This window comes from Hypanus sabinus, unplaced genomic scaffold (assembly GCF_030144855.1).
Source record: "Hypanus sabinus isolate sHypSab1 unplaced genomic scaffold, sHypSab1.hap1 scaffold_902, whole genome shotgun sequence".
NCBI lineage: Eukaryota > Metazoa > Chordata > Chondrichthyes > Myliobatiformes > Dasyatidae > Hypanus > Hypanus sabinus.
This window is the reverse complement of record NW_026781755.1, coordinates 110756-125719: the sequence shown is the minus strand read 5'-3', so window position 1 is coordinate 125719 and position 14964 is coordinate 110756. Positions and strand designations below refer to the sequence as shown.

The following is a 14964-nucleotide window of genomic DNA, read 5'->3' as shown; positions in this document are numbered from 1 at the left end:
TTTTAACAGTGTAGAAAAGTCAAAGGATTTGTGTATAGGAATCACAAACACAACAGCTCGTTATTTCCGCTGTATCTGTCAGTTCACCAGCGCTTGAATGCTGCCGATTCTTGAATGTGGAGGCGGAGATGCGGGAGAAGACAGCGCCTAACTCGCTACAAGGAGAGCCCGAACACGTGCCCATGTCCGTGATCTGATTGGATACATCGCCATGACGTTAATAGCAGTGTGACGTCATTCACTGGCTCTCATTTTGGAAGGGATTCAGTCGGGCATCGCAGATACACCAACATCTTCGCTCTGGGAAGCGGCCGTTCACCTGCTCCATGTGTGTGAAGAGACTCATTCAGTTAACCCACCTTGTGATGCTACGGTGAGTTCACACTAAATAGAGGCCACATTTCTGTCCGGAGTGAGCAAAGAGTTTTACTCAATCATCCCAGATGCTGCAACACCAGCAACTTCACATCAGGGAGGAAGTTCAAATCAGCTCTATGTTAAATGTTTCAACATCACGGTGACTGAAGGCAGCTGCGGGTTCATGAGGGACTGATACTGACATATTCTGCAGTTCTTGCGGTTGATCATCGCACCCAGGACTGAACCCTGGTCACTGAGCATTGGAGGAGTCTGTTCTGCTGATGTTAGCCTTAAACTAGACTGATGTTTAATATTGTGGAGCTGTGAAAGATAAATAGTTCTGTATCAGATCCCGTGTCTCAGGTATTCACAATATATACTAGAGAGGCAACTCGGCCGATCTGGTCGCTGCCCATTTTTCTGTTCCATTTCAGTACATCTACCCCTGCCGTTCCCCTCTCGCTTTCCCGGAGATTACAGGTTGTAACTAATCACCACTCTGTGGGATAGGAGATTTCTCTTGAATTTCATGGAAATATATAAATCCACAACACATTACAGACGCTGTTGTGCCAGCCATGTATCTTACTGTAGAAACTGCTTAGAATTACCCTACCGCATAGCCAGCTATTTTCCTAAGCTCCATGTACCTATCTAAGAGTCTCTTAAAAGCCCCTATTGTATCCGAATCTACCACCGTCGCTGTTATGGGATACACGTTGATATTGAGTATATTGTTTCTGGAAACCACTTTCTGCGTTAAAATAGCTGCAGATTTTTCTATACATACAAGAAAAAAAATGAGGTGTGGACATTGAACCGCTGCTTGCAGAAATTTTTAATGGCACCCTCAATACCCATAAGGGCCTGCGCGAAAAAAATTGACCCGCGTTGAAACACTGATGAAATGCGCAGGCGTCAGCCCTGTGACGTCTCCAAGTTTCACGCATGCGCGCAGTACACAGAAGGCCTTGGAAATATCAGAGCAGGTAAGAGCGATCCTCTGACTTTTTGTCTTAAACATCGATTTCGGGTAATTCCTGAGAAATCCCAACACCATGACCCGCAATCCCGGGACAGTCCTGCCCTCTTCCCTCTCTCTCAGCCCCACGATCCGTACACGGGTCCCGGGGAGCTTCCGGCTGATGAGGGAATGGGAACCGATGGATCTCTCAGACAGAGCTGAGCTCCAGCCATCTAAATGCAAGGATTAGGAACTCGGAGAAAGGGAACAAAATCTTTTACATCCACAGTTGAGAAAATCACCTTTGTTCTGCCTCCAATCACAAGAGGAAAAACTGCAGATGCTGGAAATCCAAGCAACACACACGCAATGTCGGCGGAATTCAGCATTAGTACTCTTTTCCATAGATGCTGCCTGGCCTGCTGAGTTCCTCCAGCATTTTGTGTGTGTTGCTTTCTCTACCTCCTCTTGTTCTGGACTTTTCTACCGGTGAGAGCATGTTTTGTCCCATTCTCTCTGGGTACGTAATGATATCAAACTCTTTTGGCCTGGGCAACAAGTAACTTTCAGATCACAAATGTGCCAGACTCCAGTGAGACAGACTACTGTCCTTCCCTTCATATTCATTGGGATTTCATTCACTGAGTTCACCACCGTCAGTCATTGGGGGAGTGTTCAGGGGGAATATTTATGTAGAGTACAGAAACTGGTGATACCTGTTTGCATTGTGGTGATACAAAAGTTGCTGGAGAATTTGTAAGTGGGAAGAAGTGGAGTGATATTTGGAAATCTGACTTTTTAAAGCGTAATTTAGCAAGCAAACCACATATGGACAATGTGCAAAAGCTTTGGTGAGAAAATCCTTCATTATCCATTACAGGCCTGCTACATAGGTTGTGTGAGAGTGCAGATGAACTGGATCAAACCCAGAGGAGATCAAAGTTCCTATTGACAGTGATTTGCTAGATGTTAAAATGAATACCTCTCTATATAAAATTCACTGTGCACATCTTGTCGCAGGGTAAAAAATGCACAGTACAAGATTTATCTGCACACTGGATATTACAAATTATAGGGGATATTGGAGGGAAGGAGGGGAGACATCCAGTGTCCCTGATGCCCTCACCTACTAGATGTGCATCCAGCTGCAGCTTGTAACCCTGCACTTTAAGGTGTTGGATCTTGAAATGGGTGAATTCCAGATCATCCAGCAGTTGGAAGGGGGTGATAGATATGACATGAAGAGAAGTGAATTACACCCAAGGTGCAGGACACAGGAAACTGGTTGAGAGTCAGGAAGTGGAATGAGGTTAAATAGCCATCGAGAGTACTCTAATGACCATGCCCTATAACAACGGGTGGAACACTTTAGAAACTGTTGGGGGGAGGAAATTCAAAGGGCTGATAAGTGGATTTGTTAGTTAGGGGAACAGAACAAGTGGCGACTAATATCTTAGTGGTAAGGCTTACTAGAGGTAGTGGGGGGTGCTGATATGGTTAAAGTAAGTTGTAGGGGGAATGGGAGCTAAAATGACAGAACAGATAGTGGAGATGGTGAATTGAATTGACTTTATTATGTACATCCTTCATATAGATGTGTAGAAATATTTACGTTATGTTACCATCTAAATATGCAATGTGTAATTTAAATTGATTTATAATAATTAGTTTATATATAGGACAGTCAAGAAAACATAGAAATCAATTAATCAGTCTGATGGCCTGGTGGAAGATCATGTCCCACAGCTTGTTGTTCCTTTTGCTGGTTTACCATTTCCTGGATGGTAGCAGCAGCAGGAACAGTTTGTGGTTGTGGTGAATTTGGTCCCTGATATTCTTTGGGCTCTTTTTACACACCTCCATACCCCTACTATCCAGGCTCCCATCCAAACGTCTTTTAAATGGTGAAACTGTGCTCATATTCACCACTTGTGCTGGCATCTCATTCCACACTCTCACGATCATTTCAGTAAACAGCTTTTCCAAATGTTTCCATTAAATTTTCACCCTCCCCACTGACCCATGACCTCTGGTTGTCATCCCACCCAACCTCAGTGGAAAAAGCTGCTTGCATTTACCCTATCTATACTCTCTTGATATTCTATACTAACAAATCCTCAAAGCAATGTGTAATTTCCTTGTTTGTGTTTAGAGCCTTTTCTAGGTGTACAGGATGATGAGGGGCATTGATCGTGTGCACAGCCAGAGGTTTGTTTTCCCAGGGCTGAAATGTCTAACACGAGGGAGCAGAGTTTTAAGGTGCATGGAAATAGATACCGAGGGGATGTCAGGGGTAAGTTTTTTACACAGAGAGTTGTAGGTGCATGGAATGCACTGCCAGATATTTGCGTGAGATTGTTTTAGTTACTGTGGGGCCAGCACCCATGCAGCTCAGTGGGAACAGGGAATAATACCAATGGAGAGTCAAACTGAGCCAGGTTGCAGATTGGAGATGGCAGAAATGCCCCATTCTTACAGAGACCGGAAGAACATCGAGAGTTTGATGGTCATTCCAGATACCAGCACTGTGCACAGTTAGAAGATGATTTCTCTCTCCTATTTGGGTTAAACCTCACTGTAGCAGTGTGATGTCAGATCACACCTTGGCAACTCAAGTGATCTCATCTGAAATGTTGTCTTAAACCCATTGATGGATTTTGTAAATCTTTTTACAGGTTAAAAATGGCAAGGAATTTGTCTACGGGAATCTCGAACACAAAACACCAGTTTTGCTGTCTCTGTCCAGATACATAAGAAGTGGAGCAAGGGATTCACTCGATCATCCTTCCTGCTCAGACTGTGGGGAGGGATTCACTCGGTCATCTGAACGACTGGCACACCAGTCATTTTAAACAGGTGAGGAACCCATTCATCTGCTCAGACAGTGGGAATGGATACAGTTGGTCATTTCATCTGAAGGGACATCACCAAGTTCACACTGGGACAAGGCCATTCACCTATTCTGTGTGTGAGAAGGGATTCAGTCGGTCATCCCACCTGTGGACACACCAGTCAGTTCACACTGGGCAGAGGCTGGTCCTTTGCTGAATTTGGGGAAGGATTCCCTCGGTCATCCACCCTAATGGTACACCAACAAGTTCACAACGGGCAGCGGCCATTCACCTGCTCGGACTGTGGGAAGGGATTCATTTGGTCATGCCAACTGAAGGTACATCAACGAGTTCACACTGGGGAGAGGCCGTTCACCTGCTCGGACTGTGGGAAGAGATTCACTTGCTCATCTGAACTGAAGGTGCATCAGAGAGTTCACACTGGAGAGAGACCATTCACCTGCTTGGACTGTGGGAAGAGATTCACTTGCTCATCTGAACTGAAGGTGCATCAGAGAGTTCACACTGGAGAGAGACCATTCACCTGCTCAGACTGTGGGAAGGGATTCATTCGGTCATCTGAACTGAAGGTACATCAGAGAGTTCACACTGAGGAGAAGCCGTTCACCTGCTCAGACTGTGGGAAGGGATTCATTCAGTCATCTGAACTGAAGGTACATCAGAGAGTTCACACTGAGGAGAAGCCGTTCACCTGCTCAGACTGTGGGAAGGGATTCACTCAGTCATCTGAACTGAAGGCACATCAGAGAGTTCACACTGGAGAGAGGCCATTCACCTGCTCAGACTGTGGGAAGGGATTCACTCAGTCATTTAAGCTGAAAGTACATCAGCGAGTTCACACTGGGGAGCGGCCATTCACCTGCTTAGAGTGTGGGAAGGGATTCACTCAGTCTGCCCACCTACGAGCACACAGGTCAGTTCACACTGGGGAGAGGCTGTTTACCTGTTTGTACTGTGGGGAGGGATTCATTTTGTCAACTCAGCTACTGAGACACCAGTCAGTTCATAGTGGGGAGAGGCCATTCACCTGCTCAGACTGTGGGAAGGGATTCACTTGCTCATCTAAACTGAAGCTACATGAGAGAGTTCACACTGGAGAGAGGCCATTCACCTGCTTAGACTGTGGGAAGGGATTCATCACATCATCTGAACTGAAGGTACATCGGAGAGTTCACACTGGGGAACGGCCATTCATCTGCTCAGAATGTGGGAAGGGATTCACTCAGTCATGTCATCTGAAGGCACATCAGCTAGTTCACAACAGAGAGAGGCCATTCACCTGCTCAGACTGTGGGAAGGGATTCACTGGGTCACCCCAACTACAAGCACACCAGTCAGTTCACACTGGGGAGAGGCCATTCACCTGCTCAGTCTGCGGGAAGGGATTCAGTCAGTCATCTAATCTGAAGGTACACCTGCGAGTTCACACTGGGGAGAAGCCATTCACCATCTGAAGCCTGAATTTTACCTCTGCATAGACGCTACTTGTGTGTTCTTGTGCCTGTGTCACTCTGCCAAAATGCTAGTTGGCGTTGGGGTTCTATGCTACTGTGTTGCATTGACTCGTGTTGAGTTGGGAACGATGGCGACTGCTGAATACATCTTGTTGGAGTTGGAGCTAATCGATGTTGAACAAGAGTTACTTTTATTGAAATTACTGCAGCGCAGGAAAGAGAGAAGTTTTCCCATTACGTTGTGCAGTCCACAATGTCCAAACCGATGTTTGTGAAAATTTCTTGGCACGAAGTTGATGCCATTTTCAAGTGTTTATTCTCTGCCGTTGAAGAGTCATGCAAATGTACATATTTTCTGACTACATCACTTAACCTTTCCTCGACTTGGTCCACTTTCCAACTTTGAAGCAATTGGAAATTCATAGGAGGAAACTGGCTGCTGCCAAGTGAACCATTCACAGTTCTTGCGGTCTGTGTCACCACGACGCATAGCTACATTTTTGGGAATGTGCACGTTAGGCTACATTAGGTAAAAGACTCTCTTGGAGGCGCTGCATGGAGTGGGTAGCTTTCGGGCCTTGCTCCGCTCATTTTAAATTTACTTACCACCCCTTTAATATCTTTATCAGAGTGTTTATAACACTTTTATATGTTTGAATTTGAATTTTAATCGACTGAAATGGCTTATAGAGGAAGAAAGGCATTAGTTGAAGGCGAGGAAACTGGCAATGGAAATGGGAAGAAAGAAGATGTCTTTGAACAGCCTAAAAAGTTTCAACTTACTTTAAAGGCTATCTGGAATCTTTTGGATGAAAAACTTGATAAAAGGTTTACTACCTTGGAAGTATGGCTAAAGGAGAGTGAAGGTGGATTGGCAACACTTGAAAAGAAGAATGAAAAACAGCAGTGACAAATTTCAGTGCCTTATAAGCTGGAAAACAGAGAGATCACAAATTGAATTCTTTGGAAAAGAAACAAACTTCGATCACTCATACATTGGAGCAGAATAAAGTCAAGATTATTGATTTGGAGAGTCGAAGCCACAGACTGAATTTGCGAATAATAGACTCAGTGAGGACGTTGAGAGCCGGCATCTTACTCAGTTTTTTTCTCAATTCTTAATGGAGGTCTTTGGCTCGGAGGTTTTTCCTTCTCTTCCTGCGCTCGACCGCGCACATCGGGCACTGAAACCAAAACCGTCGAAAGGGTTAAAACCACGTCATGTAATTCTTCGATGTCACAATGTGAATACTAAGGAGCTCTTCATTCGGATTGCTCGTCAGAAAGGAGTTACTGAGCATCAGCATCTTAAGTTTCATTTTGTTGAAGATTGTTGTCCTCAGGTTATGCAAGAAAGATCGCATTTTAAAATGGTGATGTCAGAATTATATCAGAGGAATCTTCCTCCGGCTTTGTTATATCCCTTTCACCTAAGGGTTGTTCTGCCTGACAAATCATTCAAATGCTTTAAATCCGTGAATGAAGCAAAACAATGTCTTGAAGATCTAAGCTTGAACGCAAATGTCTAATGTTTTGAAGATCAATATTTGAGCATGGATGACTATGAAATTTACCGTTCCTTTATGTCTGTGTATATCTGGTTTATTAGTTGATAACCAGCTTATAGATTTGGACACTTTAGAACTTTGCCCTTGGGTTGATTACAGTCGCACTGTGTTTTGACGTTCGGATGTTTATTATGTTTCCATGTTAAAGTTCCTTTATTTTTCCTTCATTGTTTTACTTTTTTTATTTTTAATTGTTTGCTTTTGAAAATCATTAAGACTTTGACTTGCTGATTATTTTGTTTTTCTTGAAATATTATTAAGATTGTATTTTGTGTCATTTTTTAAGACCTTTTCTTTTAAAATGGTCTGCAATTGGCTGTTTTTCTCTAACATCTGCTTGACATTCCTCTCGTAATGTTTTGACAATGGGTGGTTTGTTTTTTTATTTTTTTTTAATTTGGAGATTTGCCCTCAAGGGAGACAGGGGTAGGGAGGTTCTTAGATAGTTGTCTGGCTGTCTATTGGCCAGGTTTTTGGTCTTTGTTGGTTGGGGGGGGGGTAGGGCTATTTTTAGACTAGTATTTTTTTTCTTTTGGGCTGAACTGAAACTACAAAAATGTCTGTATTGTCGTAACTTCCGTTTCCTCTTTAAACTATTTTCCCTCTTCCTAATTCATGAGTTTCCTATGCAATATGGTTAACCCTTTACATACTACATTGTTTATTTAAGGAAAATGGATATTCTTAATTAATTTTGTCATTATTAATTTTGTTTCATGGAATACGATCGGTTTGAATCATCCAATTAAATGGAAGAAGATTTTTAGTTTTTCATAGACTGAATACTCAGATTATTTTTGCGCAGGAGACTCATGTGAGTAAGGAGGATAATCTGCGCTTCTTTAGGTTTTGGAAAGTTTCACTCTAACTCATCGACTAAGGTGAAAGGTGTTTCTTTTTTTTATAGACTCCTAGATTTGATTTGTTCACTATGATACAATTTCAGACCAATATGATAGACTTCTATTAAACATCGGTTAATTTTATGACAATAAATTAGTTTTGGTTAATATTTATGCACTAAATACTGACTATACTGAATTTAAGCACTTTTTTGCATTTCTTCTCAATTTATATGAATATATGGTAATAATGGGTGGATCTTTTAATTGTTGTCTGAAACGTATGATGGATAAGTCTGTGCCTAATCAGGTACTTACAAACAAATCTGATATTTTTATTAATTCCTTCTTAGTTGACTCTGGAATTTTAGAAATTAGGAGGTTTTTACATCCTAATGAAAAAGAGCTCTCTTTTTTCTCATGTATATCATAATTACTCTAGATTCCTTTACACCTTTATTGATTCTCGGTTAGTTTCATTTGTCACTGCCTGTGAATATGATACAATTGCCATTTCAGATCATGCACCTTTGAAATGATCAGTTAACTGATGTAACCTTTGGTACTAAACAATGGCGTTTCAACTCTATTTTACTTCAGGGCTTAAATTTTATTAATTTCATTAAAGGACAAATTGCCTTTTTCTTTTCAACTAACTCAACGGAAGAAATTTTCAATGGGATATCATGCGATGCCTTTAAAACATATATCCGAGGGTAAATTATTTCACACTCTGCTGGATTGAAAAAAATAATTTCAAATTAATAATGAAATAAGTACGTTGGTTGATAAGATTAAAGAAATTGATAGAAAATATTCCATTGCTCCCGAATTGAATCTTTATAAAGAGAGAGTTGAACTTCAGATGCAACATCATTTGTTATTAACATCGCCAATTGAAAATCAGATACTTTATATATTTGGTGATAAATTGGGTAAATTATTGGCTAACCAATTAAAAGCTGCTTTGGCAAAACTTCAGATGAATAGGGTTCTTCAACAGGATAGTACTTTGACGATTGACCATGATGAAATTAACAATTTTTTTCAAGAATTTTATACCAATTTATACCAATCAGAATTTCCTGATGATTCTACCATATTGCAAGAATTTTTAAGGAAATTAAATATTCTGAAATTATCAGTTGATGAACATTTAGTATTAGACACACCCGTTACTGAAGAGGAAATAAAGAAAGCAATTTATTCAATGAATTCTGGTAAAGCACCTGGTCCGGATGAGTATACAGCTGAATTTTTAAAGATGCTTTATTTGTACATAAATTTCCACAAACATTTTATGAAAAATCTATTTATTTAATTCCCAAAAATGATAATGATCTCACTGAATGTGCATCAGACAGACCTATATCTTTGTGAATGTTGAATCTAAAATCCTTTCTCAAATATTAGCAATTAGATTGGTGAAGATATTGCCACAAATTGTATCCAAGCATCAGACAGGATTTATTAAAATCATTATACACATTTTAATGTTTGGAGGTTAATGAACATTGTCTACACTACTTTATCTAAGACACCAGAATGTGTTATCTCGGTCGATGCTGAGAAGGCGTTTGATACATTTGAATGGGAATATTTGTTTAAAATACTTGAGAAATTTACTTTCAGCCCAAAATTTATATCTTGGATACAATTGATATAACATATACCTTTGGCTTCTGTTTCACTAATAATCAGAGATCCCCTTTCTTTAGGCTTTTCCAAGGTACTAGACAAGGCTGTCCATTGAGCCCCTTACTGTCAGATATTGGCCTGGAGCCCTTGGCAATTGCTATTCGTGATTCACCCAATATATTTGGTGTTACTCATGGAAATGGGACGCGTAAAGTATCACTATATGCAGATGACCTGTCGCTATATATTTCTAATCCAGAGAAATCCATTCCTGCAGTAATAACACAACTTGCTCAGTTTAGTAGTTCTTCTGCTTATAAACTGAATCTTAATAAAAGTGTGCTTTCCCCATTAAATATGGAAGTCTCAATTTACAGACAGTTACCATTTAGATTGCTTGCTGATTATTTTATTTATTTGGGTGTTAAAATTACTAAGAAACACAACGATTTATTTAAAGTTAATGTTAATCCTTAATTGATCAGGCTAAACAATTGTTTACTAAATGGTCCCCATTGTCCTTATCCTTGATTGGTTCCATTAATGCTATTAAGGTGATTATTTTACCTAAATTTCAGTACCTATTTCAGGTGGTATCAATTTTTATCTCTAACATTTTTTATATTATTGATTCTAAAATTTCTGCATATGGATGGCAGAATAGAAATCCCGGGTTAAATTAGACATATTTACAGAAATCAAAAAAGGAAGGCGGCTTGGTTTTGCCGGATCCTAGATTTTATTATTGGGCAATTAATATTCGATATTTAATGTTTTGGACACAAGAGTTGGATGAACCTTGAGCGTGAGTCTCGACAGGAGTTTTCATTGGCTTCTATTTTAGGGGCTGTGGTTCCCTTTGCACTTACCAAATTTAATAAGCAAATGGAAATTACAATAATTAAGCATACAATAGGAATATGGTTTCATTTTTGGTAATTTTTTGGACCAAATAAATATATACTGTCGAGTTCTATTATATCTATTTTTTTTCAAACATTTAAATTGATCAAGCTTTTCTTTTATGGAAAACAAAGGGAAAATTATGTTTTCGTGACTTATTTATGGATGATTGTTTTATTTCTTTCGAACAGTTTTCTAATATATATAATTCGCCTAGATCACACTTTTTCAGATATTTACAGATTAGAAACTTTTTGAATGTTATTTTACCTTCTGTTCCGATATCACATCAAATTGAAGTTACGGGGGAAAAAAGTTCAAATCCACATCAGAAGAGCTTATTATCATTTATTTATGATTTAATTATGAAAATACACTTGGATACTTCTGATAAAATTAAGAATGAGTGGAAAAGAGAACTTCGGATACCTTTACCTATACAGAAATGAGAGAAAATTCTTGAACTAGAAAATACCTCTTCAGTGTGTGTCAGACATGGCTTCATGCAATTTAAGGTGGTTCAAAGGGCTCATATGTCCAAGGATAAGTTAGCACATTTTTACTGCCATTAAATCCTGTTTCTGATGGATGTAATTCCGAGGTAGCTTCCTTGACACATATGTTCTGGTCTTGTCCTCTTCTAAAAAAATATTGGAAGGATATTTTGAGATATTATCTCAGTAGTTCTGCGTATTGATTTACAACCACATCCTACTACCGCAATTTTTGGACGACCGCTGATGGACTCTAGTCATTTATCCTCGTCAGCTTGTCGTCTAATTGCATTTGTTACATTAACGGCCAGCAGATCTACTTTACTTAAATTGAAAGATTCCAATCTCCCTACTACATTTGAATGGTTTCCCCAAACCATAACATGCCTAAACGTGGAAAAAATTAGGAGTAGTACTGTGGATCCTTCGGTTGAATCTGAAGAGACTTTGAGGCCATTTATTCAATATTTTCATATGATGTAAGTTGACCCTTTCCGAATCTTGTGTAATAAGTTTTTGTTCTTGTATAGACGAGCGGAGTTAACGCCAAATAATTTCAGCCGTTGTAATATGACAGCCCAATTCTGTCTTTTTTTAAGTTTAGTGTTTTTTCTAGTTTACGATTTTTTTCTCCTTATATACTATCTCTTTCATGGTTAGTTGCTATGAGATTAGGAGGTTAAACTATATTTGTCATTTGAAATCTGTGCTTTTACGTGTCAACCGTTATTAATGTAATCCCGATCTCTTTGTATCGTTATATAATTGCTATGCTTATTAAATTTGAAACTTAATAAAAAGATTGAAAAAGAAAAGGAAACTGGCTGCTACTAAGTGGACCAATCACAGTTCTTGTCGTCTGCGTCGCTGTGATGCGTAGTTGCATTTTTAGGAATGTGCGCATTAGGCTACGGCATACAGTACAGCCTAGGGTGCAGCGTCGGGTACGCGGCCAAGTAGAGCCTACGGCATAGACTCGACGGAGAAGAATAATTCTGGCTTCAATGTGTGGGAAGGGATTCACTTGGTCATTTCAACTACAGAGACACAAGCGAGTTCACACTGGGTAGAGACTAATCACCTGTGCAGACTTTATCAGGAGATTTTCACAGCCAAATCAACCAAAAGTGCATCATTCAGTACACACTGTGGAGAGGTTGTTCATCTGCTGTGAATGAGGGAAGCTATTCACTCATTCATCTAACCTGACGTAACGATCGCTTCAGCTGGCAGTTTAATATACGGGGTGATAGCCCCACCCCCCCAGCCCGAGCAAACTTAGGAAATCTCATTTCGGTGAATGCTGTGTGATGTTTCCCATGGTACAGATCAGTACCCCGAAGTAACAAACGATGCACAATATGCAATTAAACGATTGAGCTCTATAATACTTATTTTGACTATAGAGTTAGTAAAGAAACTGAAAAAAAAGGAAAAAGGGCCCGCTCTCTCCATTCACGTCTTCTCATCTCTCGCCAGCAAAAAACCGTGAAAATCTCTCTTCCAGACTCACAAGAAAGAATATTTCTGTCATTGCATAGCCCCACACTCGAAAACCCTATTTCCTCTAGTCTTACCCTAAACATTGCTGCCACAGAGAAACCATTACCTCAGCAGCGAAACATTACAGAGAGGCCGTTACTTTAGCAGTGAAACCTTACAGCGTGTTACACTTACCACACACTACCGGTTCACACTGGGATCAATGAGCTGCATGCTGAATATTTATTCATCAGCGTTGCTGAATGCAAATTCGAGAGTGAGTGTCGGTGCTGAACTCTGCAATTATTGCTGCTGCTCACCAGGCATGTGAGGAGTTTCTTCTGCTGCATAGTCACCTTTAATGGGACTAGACCTGTGACAAATAAATCAACTCTATATTAAACACTGTCTCCGGTGCTTAGTGAATTTATAACACACCTAGTGTACAGCAGTGAGTCACCTCAGGCCGGCTGGACCTTGCCAGTGATTCTGTTCCACAGCAGATCTTTCAAATCCTCCCCTGTTGTTCACCTCTCACTGTCCCTGTGAATGAGGTCCAAATAGTCACCACTCTGTGGGTGAAGAGGTTCCCCTTGAATTTCCTGCAGACTGAAGAAGTCGAGCTGACTGCAGTTCTGCCTGAGATGTTCTTCGCCCCTCAAATCTCTATGCATCACAAAGAGGAAGTAGAATTTTAAAGCTAAGGTGACAAAACCGTGGCTGTTAAGAAAAACCAAAGAGAGCAAAAATCACTAGTATGTTGAAGGATTGAGAAGATTTTAAAAACCAACAGAATGCAACTAAAATAATTAAGAAGGAAAAGATGGAACACTTCAGTGAGCTAGCCGGTAATATTAAAGAGGATACCAAATGTTTCTTCAGGTAATTATAGTGTAAAAGAAAGGCGGAAGCGGATGTCGAACCACTGAAAAATTACGATGGAGAGGTAGTAATGGGCTCGGTGTGCAAGGTCATGCCAGATGAACTGAATAAGTCTTGTACGTCACTCTTATCTCTCGAAGACACCGACAGGAATACGGAAGTACCAGATGTCAGTGGTCAGAATGTGTAAAGTTACGTTACTCGGGAGAAGGTTCTTGGAAACTGATATGGTCTGAAGGTAAATAGGTCACCTGGACCAGATGGTATACACCCCAGAGATCTGAAGGAGGTGGTTGAAGAGAGGTGGAGGGAATAGCAATGATTTTTCGAGGATCGTTAAGGAAATAAAATCCTAAGATTTTTTTTTCTTCACTACTCCCCCTCTCGCAGTTTCACCTATCACTGACCACTTCTTCTACCCTTTTCACCCCCGCACTTCTTCCTCTGACGTCTCATCTTCTTTGTTCCCAGTCCTGATGAAGGGTCTCGACCCGAAACGTCGACTGTTTACTATTTCCCATATATGCTGCCTGGCCTCCTAGGTTTCTCCAGCACTTTGTGTATGTGTTGCTTGGATTTCCAGCATCCACAGAACGTTGCAGTTGATACTGATAAGAGAGAGATAGTTTAGAGCAAAGATGAAGTCTGTAAAAGGTCTTCGATAGGTTTGGAGAAGGGACAACGAAGTCATGGATGAAATGTACTGAAATGTACAGTGTATGCAAATGTACGGTCATGTACAATTGTGGAAGGAATAAGGGCGGAGAGAAAAAATGAATAAATGGGAGAAATTTCAAAAATCAGAGGTGCATAAGTACTTGGGAGTCCTCGAGCAGGAGTCCTTAAAGGTTTGCTTGCAGATTGAATCGATGAAGGATGACAACTGTAATGTTAGCATATAATAACAAGGGCGTGACACTGTAGCTTTAAAACGCATTGGTCAGATCGCTCTTGGTAAATTGTGAACAGTTTACAACCTGCGAAAACAGATGTGCTCGTATTGGAGCGGGTCCGGAGAACATTCACGGGAATGCCGGGCCTTCCAGTTCACGGGAATGCCTTCTGCCGACTGCATGGGATGACGAGTCTATCGGGACCCTGAGGACTTGTGGAAACTGTGTGGTGGTTTCTTTTCAACTTATAGTCTGTTAACTTCTTTGGACTATTTTTACTGTACCCATGGTCTGTTTTTTTTTTAATCAATTTGATGTTGTCTGCACTGTTGTAACTATACATTAGATATAACTATGTGTAATTATGTGGTTTTGGGTAGGTCTTGTAGCTTTAGTTTTTGGTTTGTTGTGTGGTAGAGTTGGTCTCTTGGTGTGTCTGGGTCGTCTCGTTTTGTCTGGTGGGTTTGGTTCTCCTTTCCGGGAAACGCGCTAAGAAGGTAGCGCGATATTAATACGCAGCCGCCTCTCTGGACTCTGGAATTGGGGATTACCAAACATTATGTAGATTTTCTGGTGTAGTCTGTTTTGTCATGTGCTTTTTGTGATATCATTCTGGAGAACATTCTGGAGAG

General features: G+C 40.5%; 1 protein-coding gene across 1 annotated transcript in view; it reads right to left on the bottom strand.

Annotated features, from left to right (window-relative positions):
• LOC132390452 (zinc finger protein 271-like) overlaps positions 1–14964 on the bottom strand; it is a gene marked incomplete at its 5' end in the record, with an annotated part of 135808 nt that overhangs the window by 54190 nt on the left and 66654 nt on the right. Inside the window, one exon of the mRNA XM_059963068.1 lies at positions 8626–8634. Within this exon, the coding sequence (XP_059819051.1) occupies positions 8626–8634 (9 nt within the window). The remainder of the gene's footprint in view (positions 1–8625; positions 8635–14964) is intronic.